General features: G+C 42.7%; 2 protein-coding genes across 3 annotated transcripts; one reads left to right on the forward strand and one right to left on the reverse strand.

The window, feature by feature from the left end:
• Positions 1 to 659: 659 nt before the first annotated feature.
• Positions 660 to 3,316, reverse strand: ccdc85b (coiled-coil domain containing 85B). Its single transcript, XM_030104384.1, has one exon. The coding sequence runs from the start codon at positions 2,474 to 2,476 to the stop codon at positions 1,874 to 1,876; it is 603 nt and encodes a 200-aa protein (XP_029960244.1). The 5' UTR covers positions 2,477 to 3,316; the 3' UTR covers positions 660 to 1,873.
• Positions 3,317 to 5,693: 2,377 nt separating this feature from the next.
• On the forward strand, positions 5,694 to 11,012 carry fibpa (fibroblast growth factor (acidic) intracellular binding protein a). Of its 2 annotated transcripts, none has more exons than XM_030104336.1 (11): positions 5,694 to 6,036; positions 6,125 to 6,209; positions 7,829 to 8,027; positions 8,240 to 8,366; positions 8,607 to 8,707; positions 8,899 to 9,032; positions 9,507 to 9,615; positions 9,706 to 9,769; positions 9,840 to 9,926; positions 10,034 to 10,131; positions 10,788 to 11,012. In XM_030104336.1, the coding sequence occupies exons 2-11, from the start codon at positions 6,125 to 6,127 to the stop codon at positions 10,855 to 10,857; spliced, it is 1,074 nt and encodes a 357-aa protein (XP_029960196.1). In that variant the 5' UTR covers positions 5,694 to 6,036; the 3' UTR covers positions 10,858 to 11,012. The 2 variants fall into 2 exon arrangements, with proteins under 2 accessions (XP_029960196.1, XP_029960205.1); XM_030104345.1 differs by having other exon boundaries at positions 5,694 to 5,873.
• The last annotated feature ends 1,897 nt before the right edge of the window (positions 11,013 to 12,909 follow it).

Genomic DNA, 12,909 nt, shown 5'->3' on the forward strand with positions numbered 1-12,909 from the left:
TGACTTTGTTTTTGAGAGAATACAAATTCTCTTTTAACCGGAGTATTATTAGATGAATAGTTCACAGTTTTGAGTCCACAAAACAATTAAGAACCAAAATAATCATTACGGAGAGGTATCATCAGTGGCCGTGAATAGAAGAGTTTTATGACTGCAGAATATATCAACAAACTGTAATCACTACTCTCTGACCCTCAGCTGCAGACACTGCCATCTCTGTTCTCCCGTTTCCCATGAAAACGAAGTGAATCTCTCCCTAATACATCCATGGCTCAGAGAGCATTGGATTGCTGAAATGGGGTTAGAGAGAGAGAGGCAGAGATGGAGAGAGTCATTCAGAGCTGGTGAGCACGAGGGAGGAAAAAAAAAAATCAGCATGCATTGCTGCTGTCAAAGGACGTCTGTGCATCACTAAGTGGGTAAAAGCATTTCTCCTCTCTTTAGCTCTCCAGACTGTGCGAACGGGGGATCCAAAAATAAAAACTGATGAACATCCATAAAGTCTGTGTGACATGACGGGGAGCATCAATCAAGAGCAGTTGGTTCGGACACGAAGGTCACAACAACAAGTGCAGAAATCAATCCCTCCGTTCCGTGTCATGTAAATGTAAATGCCCATTTGTGCAAAGTCGAACACGCAAAGAAAGGTCAGAGCAGCACAAAGTGTCATACTCACTGTATTTAAAGCTCTTCAGTGCACTACGAGCATAGCCCACCAATAAACAGCTAAACAACTAAATAAATCTGTTCTAATCCATGTGCATCAGCTATGATTTAAACTGAAATTGTTAGTAATGCTAGTTAATACAGATAAACCAAGATAAAGAAGGGTCAAAGTTAAGATTATTCCTAGTGTCACAGATTAAATACAAAGCATGAGTTACAGAAGAGAAAGATGACAAGCGCCAGCCTAAACAAATCCTGTGATATGCAACTGAACACCGACGACGTCATTAAAAAAAAAGTCATACAAGTGGATTCAAACAGCCTTGAAAAGAACAGAAGAAAAATCAGCAAAACTTGTAGACCTTCCAGTTTGATACAAAGAGTTTCCAGTTCAATTTTTTTTAATATATATATAAAAAGTGACAGAATTATTTTTTGTCAATTCTGTTTTGAATTAGGTCCAACGACATCTATTGTGTCTGATCCCAGACCTTAAATGTGTGCCCAGCAGCCCCACCCACAGTGAACCTGAAGGGGCATTCCATCAGATTGGTTTACAGGCCTGTACAAATTGTGACGATCATCATGCACGTATGGCACTCCAATCCCGTCCTGAGGAAGAGAGTGCATAAAATATTACACATTATTGGGCACGTAGCAAAAAGCAAATATCAAATAGTTTCTTTTGTTGCAATCACAACTCATCTATTTCAGTGCTATTGGAATTCAGTGGAGTAAATATGGCTCAAAACTGGATTGAAATGAATCTTTCGATCTGTGATTTAAAGATCCAAGATAACCAGTGCAATAGAAAGAAGGCTTCTACCAGTGTAGGCTAGTCCAGTGCATGAGATAAATTTATATATGTGACCCACTTTTTTGGTCCCATTTTTTTTTTCTTCTCAACAACAGACCACTGAAAAAAGGAGAATTCAGGAGAGTCTTTAGAAAAACACTGTAAAATTTAGATACATCATCATCTGGCAAACATTTATTAAATGTCCTTGTAAAGTCCTGAAACGTGAGGTGTGACAGAGTCTTTGTCAAGTCAGAATTCATAGTGGCACACAAAACTCTGCAGCATTCAGAAAGCCCTAATGCCATTTTTTTTTTTTTTTTCCTCTTCAGATCATTTCAAAAAGTCTGTCAGTCCACAGCCTCCTCTGCAGGATGGAGAAGCCCTTCACTGCTGACACGCACACCGGGGTCAGTCGTCAGGTGAGCACACCAGGTGCAGCTGGTCCGGGCTCCCCACGCTGCCCGTGCTGGAGCTGCCGTCCCCCAGGTCCCGGGCCACCATGCAGGGCAGGTTGAGCTCGGTGGAGCCCCCGGGGCTGGAGTCGCTCCTGCTCACGCACTCCTCCTCCAGGACGAGGCACAGCTCCTTCAGGTCCAGGTTCTCCTTCACCAGCCCGTCCTGCATGCGCTCCAGGTCGGCCAGCTTTTTCAAATACCCGCCCAGGTCCTCGCGCATCACTTTGGCCGCGTGGTGGCCGAACAGCTGCCACTCCCGGGCCAGCTTCTTCACTTTGAGCCTGTCGTCGTCCAGGAAGCAGCAGAGGTCCCGCAGCTCCACGTTCTCCTCCTGTAGGCGCTGATTGATGACTTTCAGTTCCCTGATTTCGAGGAGGTGTCCCTGCAGCTGTTTGTTTACCTCCTTGATGAGCCGGCCGCGCTGGATCAGAGCGGAGATTTTCTCCGTCTCCTCTTTACGCAGCCGGCTCACCAGCTCCTCTTTGGAGCACGCCAGCAGATCCTCGTCGGACATCTTCGACAGTTCTCGGTTTATTATCTCACCTTCGCTACCCATTGTTTTCCAGCGGAAAAAAAAAAAAAAATAACAAAAAAGGAAAACGACACCTTCGGGTACCTGAGAATGAATAAGCACTGAGATGTGTGTAAATTTAAAGCTCAACAGAGAGCCATCACCATCTTCATCTTCTTCATCTGCAGCCACTGCGTTCCAGATGTCATGTATGCGATCACCACAGCACCGCGGGTACAAATCAAGGCAGAAACATGTGATGTCTTATTTTAGACTGTTTTCCTTCAAGGCACACTGACTCCGGTGCTATTCTGCGCCGAACCCACTGTCGGTTCTCCGTGGACGATGCTCTAATGAGGTCGTGTATGAAAATGCAGCACAAACCCCCATTAATGTCAATCTGTCATCCTCTCAGCGAGCAGGCTGTGTTTCTCCAAAGGCCTCCGGGAGCACCGCACTCCCGATCCCCCCCTCCTCTGTGAAGGCGACACCCGCCCCGTGGGCTTCACTGTGCTAGCTGCGTTCCACAAAGGCCCGGTGAATCCGCGGAGAACTTAATCCAGCCGCCCCGGACGCACGCCCTGCAGATGTTGTGATTTTCACCTCGCTGGCAGCGTCTCATCGGGCTGCGCGACGCGGCTCGCTCCGGCTGAATGAACTCCGCTCTCCGGTGGGCTGGGAAGGAAAAAGGGGGAGCCCGCACGGTGCGACGGCCTAGCAGTTCAAATCCATCCTCCCGAGTGAAAATGACACGGAGCACGAGCCCGATCCAAACCCGTTATCCGCTCATGAGTGCATCATCCGTGCTCATCCTCCAGAGCTGGCTGTTACCACAACAATGTCCGCCTGCGCCGCTTCACGGCTGTGGCTCCACCGTGCGTCAAAACGCAGCGCCTCGCCGGAGTGGCGCCGCCTCGACGCAGAGCTGCTTCAACATAAAGACCCCGGCCCGCTGCCGGGGCCAACAAGTCCACCCACACCGAGGCATACTGGAAGAGACACATGGAGCAGAATACAATAAATATCACCAAACATACATATAATTCAGTCTAAATATTGTGAAACGTTTGGCACGAGCATGATCAGTCCCAGGCCTGTCTTTATTTTGAAGTACCTTCACAGGAAGTTTCACTTTTCATGCTGTATTTGACAGATTGGTTTAATAGTAATCAGAAAAATGTTTGTGGTTTTCTTTGATGTCTTCGGTGGCTTCTCCACATGCCATTTTTAAAGCCTATAATATGGGCTTTAAGTGGTTAAAATTAATGGGTTATGACTGTGGTGAAACTGATCTCACTCTCAGATATATTATTTAGAAAATGAGGATAAAGAACTGTCCCATGTGTTTCTTTCCGTGATGAACGTGTGCGCCCCCATTTGGATCCCAAGCTGTAGTAAAAAAACAAGTTCAATTCAATAAAAGCAAAGCAGCATGGGTGAGCGTGATTCAAAAAGAAAGTGAATCGAAAAGTCATGTGGTTAAACGACTCATCCTGAAAATGAAGACATATAGTATGACCTAACAGGTTCAGGAACAGTACAGTTGTACTATGAGAGACTCCTGCTTATTTCCTTTCAAAGAACATTTGTGGAAAGTGTGACTGCAGGCCTTTTTTTTTTTCCATGGGTTTGTGCTGAGGCATTCAGCCACATCCTTCCGCCCTCTGTCCCACCTCCATTGTTCAACTGAGGCCATAACAATGTAGGGTGTTAACCAAGCAAGGGGGATCTGGGGATGGAATCAGGGTGTCATGTGAGGTTGGAAATGAGAGTGTTGATGTGCAGCAAGAGATCTAACAAAAAAGGCACATTGGCTGAGTTATTTCCACTGACATGTAGTGATTTTTGAAGGACACATGCAGAAACACAGAAAGGGAGGGTGAGCACGGGGATTTGCAGGGATTTATTTAGATTAATCGTGGTCGGAAAAGAGAGCAGATTGTGTACACGCAGGCAGAGAGCAAAGAGCACCCTGTCAGGGCCCCGGAGTTCAGTATGAAGCCTGTCTGTCATCTGACACGTTCAGTAACAACTACTGAAAGGGCAAAGATCAATAACAGACTCGCGACTATCTTCTATCGTCTTATGCTGCCCTGACCAGTGCAAACTGTTCAAATTAAACAGTGGTTGTGAGCAAAGTGACTTGGATTTACACTGTAATCTAATGCCAGTGGAGCAGTTGCGTGTCCAATCCTTTCAGTCAACTAATGTTTTGACTTTAATGTCAGTCAAAACATGAGTTTTATTAGGCATGTGGGGGCTTAGAGACATATAACTACACATTCATATCACACCTAAGGGCATTTTTAGAGTCAGTATTTATTGAAAATAAATGCTGATACCTCCAACCCTCCACACACATATTTACATACACACACAAACGGGGGGACTTGCTATTTCCACATGGAAACAAATGTAATGTGGCAGGAGTGCCAACAACTACCATTTCTTCAGATCAAACTGAAATGGCTGTTTTCCCATGATTGTCCTCACATAATTCTGAAACCACCTTGCATTCTGAAAGACATATGGCAAATTATCCAATTTTACAGTTCACCGTGGTGCATGTAGAAGTGCTGCAGAAGACTGTTATATGTTGCATTTGAAACACTTCTCTTATCCAGAAATTAAATTTTCTACAAGATTAATGATAAAAAAAAACCCCAAAGCAATCTTTTTAAAAAATAAACCTCAGGGGAACATAGATTTTTCAAACTATGTTTAATAAAACACATTTCACTGATTTCATGAATGTGTAAATATTAGGGAATGTTTCAAGTTTTCAGGCAAATAAGTGAAGACAGTGGACCAAGTGAGTATTTACAGCAGCATATTAGAAGTTGAAAATAAAACATTTATGGCTTGTAAATAGTGTTTTTGCTGTCAGTTCACTTTTTCATTAGTTACAGTTCAGTCTTGCACTATTAATAATTAAAATTAACTTTATTTTCATTCTGGAATATTTCATTTATTTTTTAAACATTCTGCTAAGTTTATTACACCCTAATGTGTATTTATTACACTCTAAATCCTCAGGGATTAATAACGTTTTTTCTATTCTATTCTATTCTATTCTATTCTATTCTATTCTATTCTATTCTATTCTATTCTATTCTATTATATATGAAATTTATTGGCAACAATATGCAGAAAAAAAGGCAGGCAGTCAGTCAGTCAGTTGGTTGCTTTCCAGCCACCGAGACAGGAGTCTCATCTCAGTTTTTAATGCTTCCGTGCGTAATGACGTCACTGAGTTGAACGTGAGCGTCCCCGTACTGCGTGACTGCTGTTGTTGACATTGCACACTGAACGAGATTCGGACCGTTTCGTTCACGATCGTGTTATAAATACACACAGAAAACAGATTTATTGGACTTGGATTCACTCCGTGTTGATTTGCTGTTTATTTCGTGGTTGTCACTTTACTCTGACGGGGACGGAGGTAACGTCTGAAGCTAATCGGTATTACAGGAAGTTAGCTCATTAGTTAGCGCATTAGTTAGCCATGCGGAGTGTATTTCAACTCAGCTAACAGATCTCGCTGCTACACGGTTCAGACGTGGGTTTATTGTAGCCGGGAGCCGGTTTAATAGCGCTCTCACAAGGTATTACATGACTTTTAAGCTAATCTGGTTGCTGTTTGGCGTAAAACCTACAATCCTAACCAGCTATTTTCTTGTGCGTTTCATACAGATGGCAGTAGAGCTTGACGTGTTTGTGGGTAACACCACTATCATGGACGAGGAGGTTTACCAGCTCTGGTTGGATGGATACACAGGTATGAATACACGCACTCATGTCAATTCAAAAATACATGTAGATCTAAACAGAAATGATCAAAAAGAGATGCACAGTGAATTACCTGGAGCACATGTCAGTTATATTTGGTAAAATGGTCACAAAAGAGAGAGGAATTCTACCATGTAGAGCTAACTTTTCATAAGAGCACAACTTCACTTTAAAAAGATGGATATGAACAAACTTATGACAACAACAATGATGAAATAAACCTAATTTTCCCCAATTGGGTTAAGAGAATGGACAGAAAACCCACATTCCAACAGTGTGACAGTACAGTACCAAAACTGTGATACAACCAACATAAGACATCTATTAACGTCAAAGAAAGGTAGAATAAACTATATAAAGTACTGGCTTCATAAACGGTTTCAGAAGACAACTACAAGAAAATGTTACTGGACACAGAGAGACAGAGTGGCCTGCAGCTAAAATGCACAAAATGTGCACATAAATTGACCATTAAGAGGTTTAAACTCACTAAACTGAGAAACATACAAAAAAAGTCTGATGTGAAGTTTTGCTCTAAATTGACACAAAATGATCAAAAGGATACAAAAAATGGCACACAAAGCCAAGGAAGGAAAAACATAATCTACAATGAGCTGCAAAGTGCTTCAAGTGAAAATAACATCACTGAAGAAATTATCCTAAAAATCAGTAACAGTCACGGTCAAAGGCTTAAACGAGCACAAATCATCCTGTATCTGGTCCAGTGTAAGCAGACTGCAACTCATTATTATTCTGTCTGGGTCACAATGAACTAATATTAAATGTGTCTCTCTTCACTTCGGGTGTGTTTTTAAAAAGACTGGGAAAGCCTGGATTTTACAAGAAAGTGGCTCATGTCAAATTGACTTAATCATAGCCCAGAGATCATGAAGTGTGAGGCGTCTCAAAGTGGTTGTTAACTCTTATCCAGCTGGAACTGATCCCAGTTGGCTTATGGGTGATGGCAGAGTACATCCTGCACAGGCCACCATTCATGACAGGGAGATAGTTAGTCTCCCACGCTGAAATCCACACCTACATGTAATCTTGAGTAACAAATCTCTCCAAAATCAGAGTACTTGTTGAAAACCCAGGCACGAACAGGAATGATATGTAAACTCCACACACACAAAGGATTACATGGTACTCGAACTAGACATAATCTGGCTCTTAAGTCTTGAGTGCACAACACTAACTCCAGAATGACCAACAAAACCAACAGCATAGTTTCTGCACCAATGATGGTCAGATTAATCCCTTCACTTCAAATAAAGCTACATTTTTGGAAAGAAAATGGGAATTCTTAAGTGTTATGAGACAAATGTTAAATACACTTGGTAAGAAACTTTTGCTTCCTAGTGACCTCTCACACCAAGCTTCTTTTCATACAGAGACATCAGAAACTTTCAACAGGGTCGCTTCAGGATTGCAGAGAGAAACACTGATTGATGTGTTGGAAACACGGTGAAATGCAAATTGAAAAATACAACAAACGGCATCTTACACACCATCAGCCTCCAGAGCCAACTTATGATGGAGAAGTGACTGCATTTCTGAAGGTGCCACAGAACCTTAAACCGTTTGTGTTTTTCCTGCCTCGACTGACAGTGAACGACGCGGTGACCGTGCGAATGGAGGGAGGCGTACTGGAGGAGTTTGAAGCCAGTGCAGATGTTCTGCTGAGCGACACCATGGACCAGTACAGGACCTTCCAGATGTGCGAGCGTCTGCTGCATAGTCCGGCCAAACTGGCCAACCAGCTGCTGTTCCAGATCCCGCCTCATCGACAAGCCATGCTCATAGAGAGGTGCAACACCGCGAATGCTCTCGATAGAAACATATGATTCAATCTATGGAAAATGTAGTTTTTTTGCCTTTTTAATAGCTAAGGCAGATGCTATCACTGCATGATTTCATCTTTAAAACCTCTTGTTCTGTTAGTGCCTCCTGAACTGTCGTTTGGATTAAATACAGAGTATGTTCTTATCTCTGTCCTTGTTTTTTTTTTTTTTTTAATAGATATTATGCTTTTGATGATTCGTTTGTCCGTGAGGTCCTAGGAAAGAAACTCTCCAAAGGAACAAAGAAAGACTTGGATGATATCAGTGCTAAGACAGGCGTGATGCTGAAAAGCTGCAGACGGCAGGTAAATCGACCCCGAGCTGCACAGTAGCTTGTTTTTGCTGTGGTCTGAATTCCAGTTTCACAGTGACTATGCACAATAATCCTTCCTGTTACTCTGAAAAAAGATACTTTTAATGTAGTTACTTTGTCATCTGTACTGTCATCAAACTGATTTCTCTTGTAGTTGGCCGAGTTTAATATCGCAGTCAAAGGAAATGATTGTGCTTACATAAATCTCTAATGTAATGTGTTTTAATTTCAGTTTGACAACTTCAAACGCGTTTTCAAAGTTGTGGAGGAGCTGAAGGGACCCCTGGTGGAGAACATACGGCAGCATTTCCTTCTGTCGGACAAGCTTGCCAGGTAATTTCAGAGGAAAACAAAGCACCGACTTTCCTGTTTCATGTTGACTTTTTCCTCACTGTCCAGTGCCCGCTTTGCTTTGTTGTTGTAGTTTTTTTTTAATTGATTACATGGACTTGTTGATAAGTAATAATTAATCTGATTGCCTTGTTCCACTTTGGTATCTTTCATATGTCGGCTTCTTGTTTCAGGGATTACGCTGCCATTGTTTTCTTTGCCAACAATCGCTTTGAGACAGGAAAAAGAAAGCTGCTGTATCTCACATTCCAGGACTTTGCCTTCTGTGCCGGGCAGCTTATCAACAACTGGACTGTCGGGGCCGTCGGTAAGCGATCTCAGTAGTTTCCTTTGGCCATTTTGTCGACTTAAGCCTTGAAGGCGCATGCATACCACATTTTAACAGTCATGTGACGCACTCGTCAGACAATGCCGTCTGTATTTGTCTGGCACTAAATAAAATGATCAATAAATCAAAGAAGCTCTAAAAATCCATTTATAGCGTGCAGCTGAAGATACGAGTTTAAAATGTGTTTGTATTTGAAAACAGTATAGATTTAGCCCGTTTGCAGTGTGTATCAGCTCACTGACCACCAGAGGTCCTTCAGGCTTTGCAGGTCCTCCTATGAAGGAGGACGGGGTTTAAATGTGCTGGTTACCAATTAACACAGTGAAAAGTGGTAATCAGTGCATTTGAACATAACAGATTTGTTAGAAAATGTGAATTATTCTGTTGAAATGAGAGGTAAAGGATGTTCTTTATAATAGAAATGACAACGTCTGACTTGTGTCCTCTTTGTAGATAGCATGGTGGAAGACATGGACGTCGATCTGGACAAAGAGTTTTTACAAGAGCTGAAAGAACTAAAGATTTTAATCAGTGACAAAGATCTTCTAGATCAACACAAAAGGTGACAGAAACGCGACAAGACTGCAGATGCTCCAAAGTTTTCCTGATTACTTGAAAAAATATTTACACAAACCCTCTGCTGTCTGCTCAGTCTGGTTTGCACAGCTCTCCGGGGAAAGACTAAAGCGTTTAACGAGATGGAGGCGAATTTCAAGGTGAGAAACACGTCTGAAAGGTGATCTGCCTTTATATTTCGTTTTGATGTAATTCCTTTTGTTTTTGTAGAATCTCTCCAGGGGTCTCGTCAACATTGCCGCTAAATTAACAAACACCAAAGACGTCCGGGATTTCTTCATTGATCTAGTGGAGAAGGTGAGGACCTCGTGTTGTTTGATCCCAGCCAATTCCTCCTGCTTTCAGTCTGCCTGTCAGCCGCGGCCACGGAGCCCTCCTCTGATGTTTTTCCTTCTCTCCCGCAGTTTATTGAGCCGTGCCGTTCAGACCGGTGGACAGCGGCGGACATGAAACTCTATCTCACCCACTACACCAACTCCGCGCACATACTCGACACATTCAAGTGAGTTACCGCGATTTCTACCCTGCAAATGTTATCAGTCAGAGCTTGGCGACGGCCCCTGCCAGGATTCTCAGGCCCCAGCGGGAAACTTATGCTAAAAATACAGGCAGAGTTTTGGAAAGACTAAAAAGATTACCACGGAAGAATAAACAAACCGGCAGTGATTCGATCAGACTACTTTTGCTGGAACTACTACTACTAATAAGACATTTTTTCTATACGTGCTTTCCAAGGTCATAAGGTCACCTCATATGAAAAGAACAAATAAAATCCCAAAAAACGAAGGCAGAATTTTGACGTCGAAGTCCTTTAAACTGACGTCCGTGTTCTGCCAGTGGGTGTCTCCCTATCTCGCCCCTGATTTCTTAAACTGTAGTTACCTTGTTTCTCATGCAAACACTCAGGAATGTAGTTAACGGTTTGCACAGCCCTGCACCACTACAAGTTTAACAAAGAGATATTCATAAAGAGAAACGCAGACCCCCCCCCCCCCCCCCAGTCAGTTTCCCCGATTACTCCGAGGAGACCAACATTGCCTCATTTACTCACTTCACCCGGATTTCACAATTACAGTGCGTCATGAGACTTACAGTACCTCTCCGCCCCTCCCACTCACTGCTGACTCTCTCTCTCTGTCTCTCTCCTCCGTCCTTCAGACACCAGGTCGTATGGGACCGATACATGGGCGTCATCAAAAGCTGTATCTTCAAAATGTATCACGACTGACACGTCGCTCCTCTCTTCTACTCGCCCCGGCGATGAATTTTATTGTTTGACTTTATTTCAATAATTCCCATTTTGGCTCCAAACACCCATTTGTACCCTAGTGTCATTTTCATTGTCTGTATATTTGATCTGTAAATAAAATCAACGTATTTCCATCAAAATGTCTCTCTGCTTCATGCTAGTGTTTCATCTGCAGTGTTTTATGGAGAAGATGATATCTCCCACTCCCGCCCAGAAACGGGATTTAGTGAGGTTGTGAGTGTTGGGTGGAGATAAGAGACAGAAAGACACAAATCATGGTGTAAAAGTGAGGATGGCAGATTTTTGAAGTCGAAATTGCTTTAGTGCTTCAGAACTTAAAAAAAAAAGAAAGGAGGACGAAGCGAAGCTTCACAGCCAGTGTGTGGGATGTCTGTGTGTGTGGTCGTTTGAGTGAGGGACCAGCCGGGAGGAGGGAGGGGTGGGGGTGGGGGGGCACAGTTGGTCCAACCAGGGGGTTGCGAGTGTGATTTTTAACAACATCCCCCGTAATGACAGCTGCCATCTCTGCCATCACACAGAAACACCGGGCAGATAACCTGCGGCCGAGAAACGTTTTCTTAAGCAAAACGCTGGAGATTCTCTTCACAGAGGACAGGAGAAAACAGAGCAGCAGCTCTCACTGAGAACATCCCCTCTGAAATTTTCAGTCACCATTTACAATTCAAATGATCTGAAAATTTGTACAAGTGTCCTGGAAGTAGGCCTGCAAATGTATTATTTTAGCTGCTGCTGTTCGTCCTTCAGAAGAGGCCTTTATCGTGTTCTCAGGACAAACGGTTACCCTGATCCATGTTGAGTGATGCTCTCTTCACACTCTTCCCTGAGACAGAAGAGCAGATGTGAAGTTGTGATGAATGTAGATCCAGTTCCTTTATTCATTTTTCCCAGCTGTTTTCATGTTCTTATATCCACCCCCCCCAAAAAAAAACAATTCAAAATGTTAAAACATCAGAAATCCTCCACAATTCAAATTGTATATAAATCACGCAACTGTTGATTCAAGCAGAAAATCCAATTTGACAGAAGACATTCCTTGAGAACTGATATTAATGAAGCTTTCGTGTAGTTAGGAACTTAAAAAGTCACCAAGTGGGAAAGTCCCATTTACCAATCAGTAGTTTCACATGACACCAAGAAAGAGCAAACAAGCCACACCCAGAAAAGCCTGTAGATAAGTGAAATCATCACCCATTAAAAAAAAAAAAAAAAAGAAAAAAGCACGTGAAATGATCTGAAATTGAATCAGATCAGCTGGAGCTGGTCATGTGTCTTGGAAGATGTTTAATTCCCTGAGTCAATGGACTCATCAGTTTATGCTGTTCAGACACATGATCAAGTCCAGTCCATCAGATTTAGTGTGCAGAAATAGCATCTACTGTATTTCTGCACTTTTTCAAATGATTAAAAAAAAAAAAAAGAATAAAATGATCTTGGTACTCTGAACCAACGCCACACTCCCAGCCATCCTGTTGTGTATTAGTGCAGCTATAATTTACCAAATCACAGTGCTGCTGATATTCAGTATAACAGTGCTTGTTCTGTGTGATATTGCTGAGGCAACAAAACCAAAATATATAGGGAGAGGAAAGTGCACATTTAGGGTAAAATGTGAAAACTGACAGTAAAACAGTGACAAACCATTACCAGAAGACTGTACTCAAATAGAATATGGAAGTATTTTTACCTCCATACTTTCCACTTCTGGATCTAATGTGTGTGTTAAGCAACATCCTAATCAGTTTGCAACATAACAGACTTACAAATTTTGCAATGAAAAAGCTGCAGGAAATGATTCCAAGTGCAGTAATGGATTAGTCATGTACAACCAGAGAGGAGCAGCGTCGGTCAAGAATAAAGACGTGTTTTCTGCGGTTTGTCCCTGAAAGAAGCTCTGAGTTACTCTGCAGAAAATAAAGCTGACAAATTTTCCGAGCAGGTCTCCGCACTCGCTCGCTCCCACTCTCTAATTTTTTTGTCCACATTCCATTAACTTCTCTCTCCACTGCTATA

Source organism: Salarias fasciatus, chromosome 2, assembly GCF_902148845.1.
Source record: "Salarias fasciatus chromosome 2, fSalaFa1.1, whole genome shotgun sequence".
NCBI classification, from domain to species: domain Eukaryota; kingdom Metazoa; phylum Chordata; class Actinopteri; order Blenniiformes; family Blenniidae; genus Salarias; species Salarias fasciatus.

Excerpts from the sequence above, each read along its gene's own strand:
- ccdc85b (XM_030104384.1), bottom strand. The coding sequence starts at position 2,476 with ATGGGTAGCGAAGGTGAGATAATAAACCGAGAACTGTCGAAGATGTCC.
- fibpa (XM_030104336.1), top strand. The coding sequence starts at position 6,125 with ATGGCAGTAGAGCTTGACGTGTTTGTGGGTAACACCACTATCATGGAC. Across the intron at positions 9,770-9,839 it reads AGATGGAGGCGAATTTCAAG|AATCTCTCCAGGGGTCTCGT; the intron begins GTGAGAAACACG and ends TTGTTTTTGTAG. Across the intron at positions 10,132-10,787 it reads CACATACTCGACACATTCAA|ACACCAGGTCGTATGGGACC; the intron begins GTGAGTTACCGC and ends TCCGTCCTTCAG.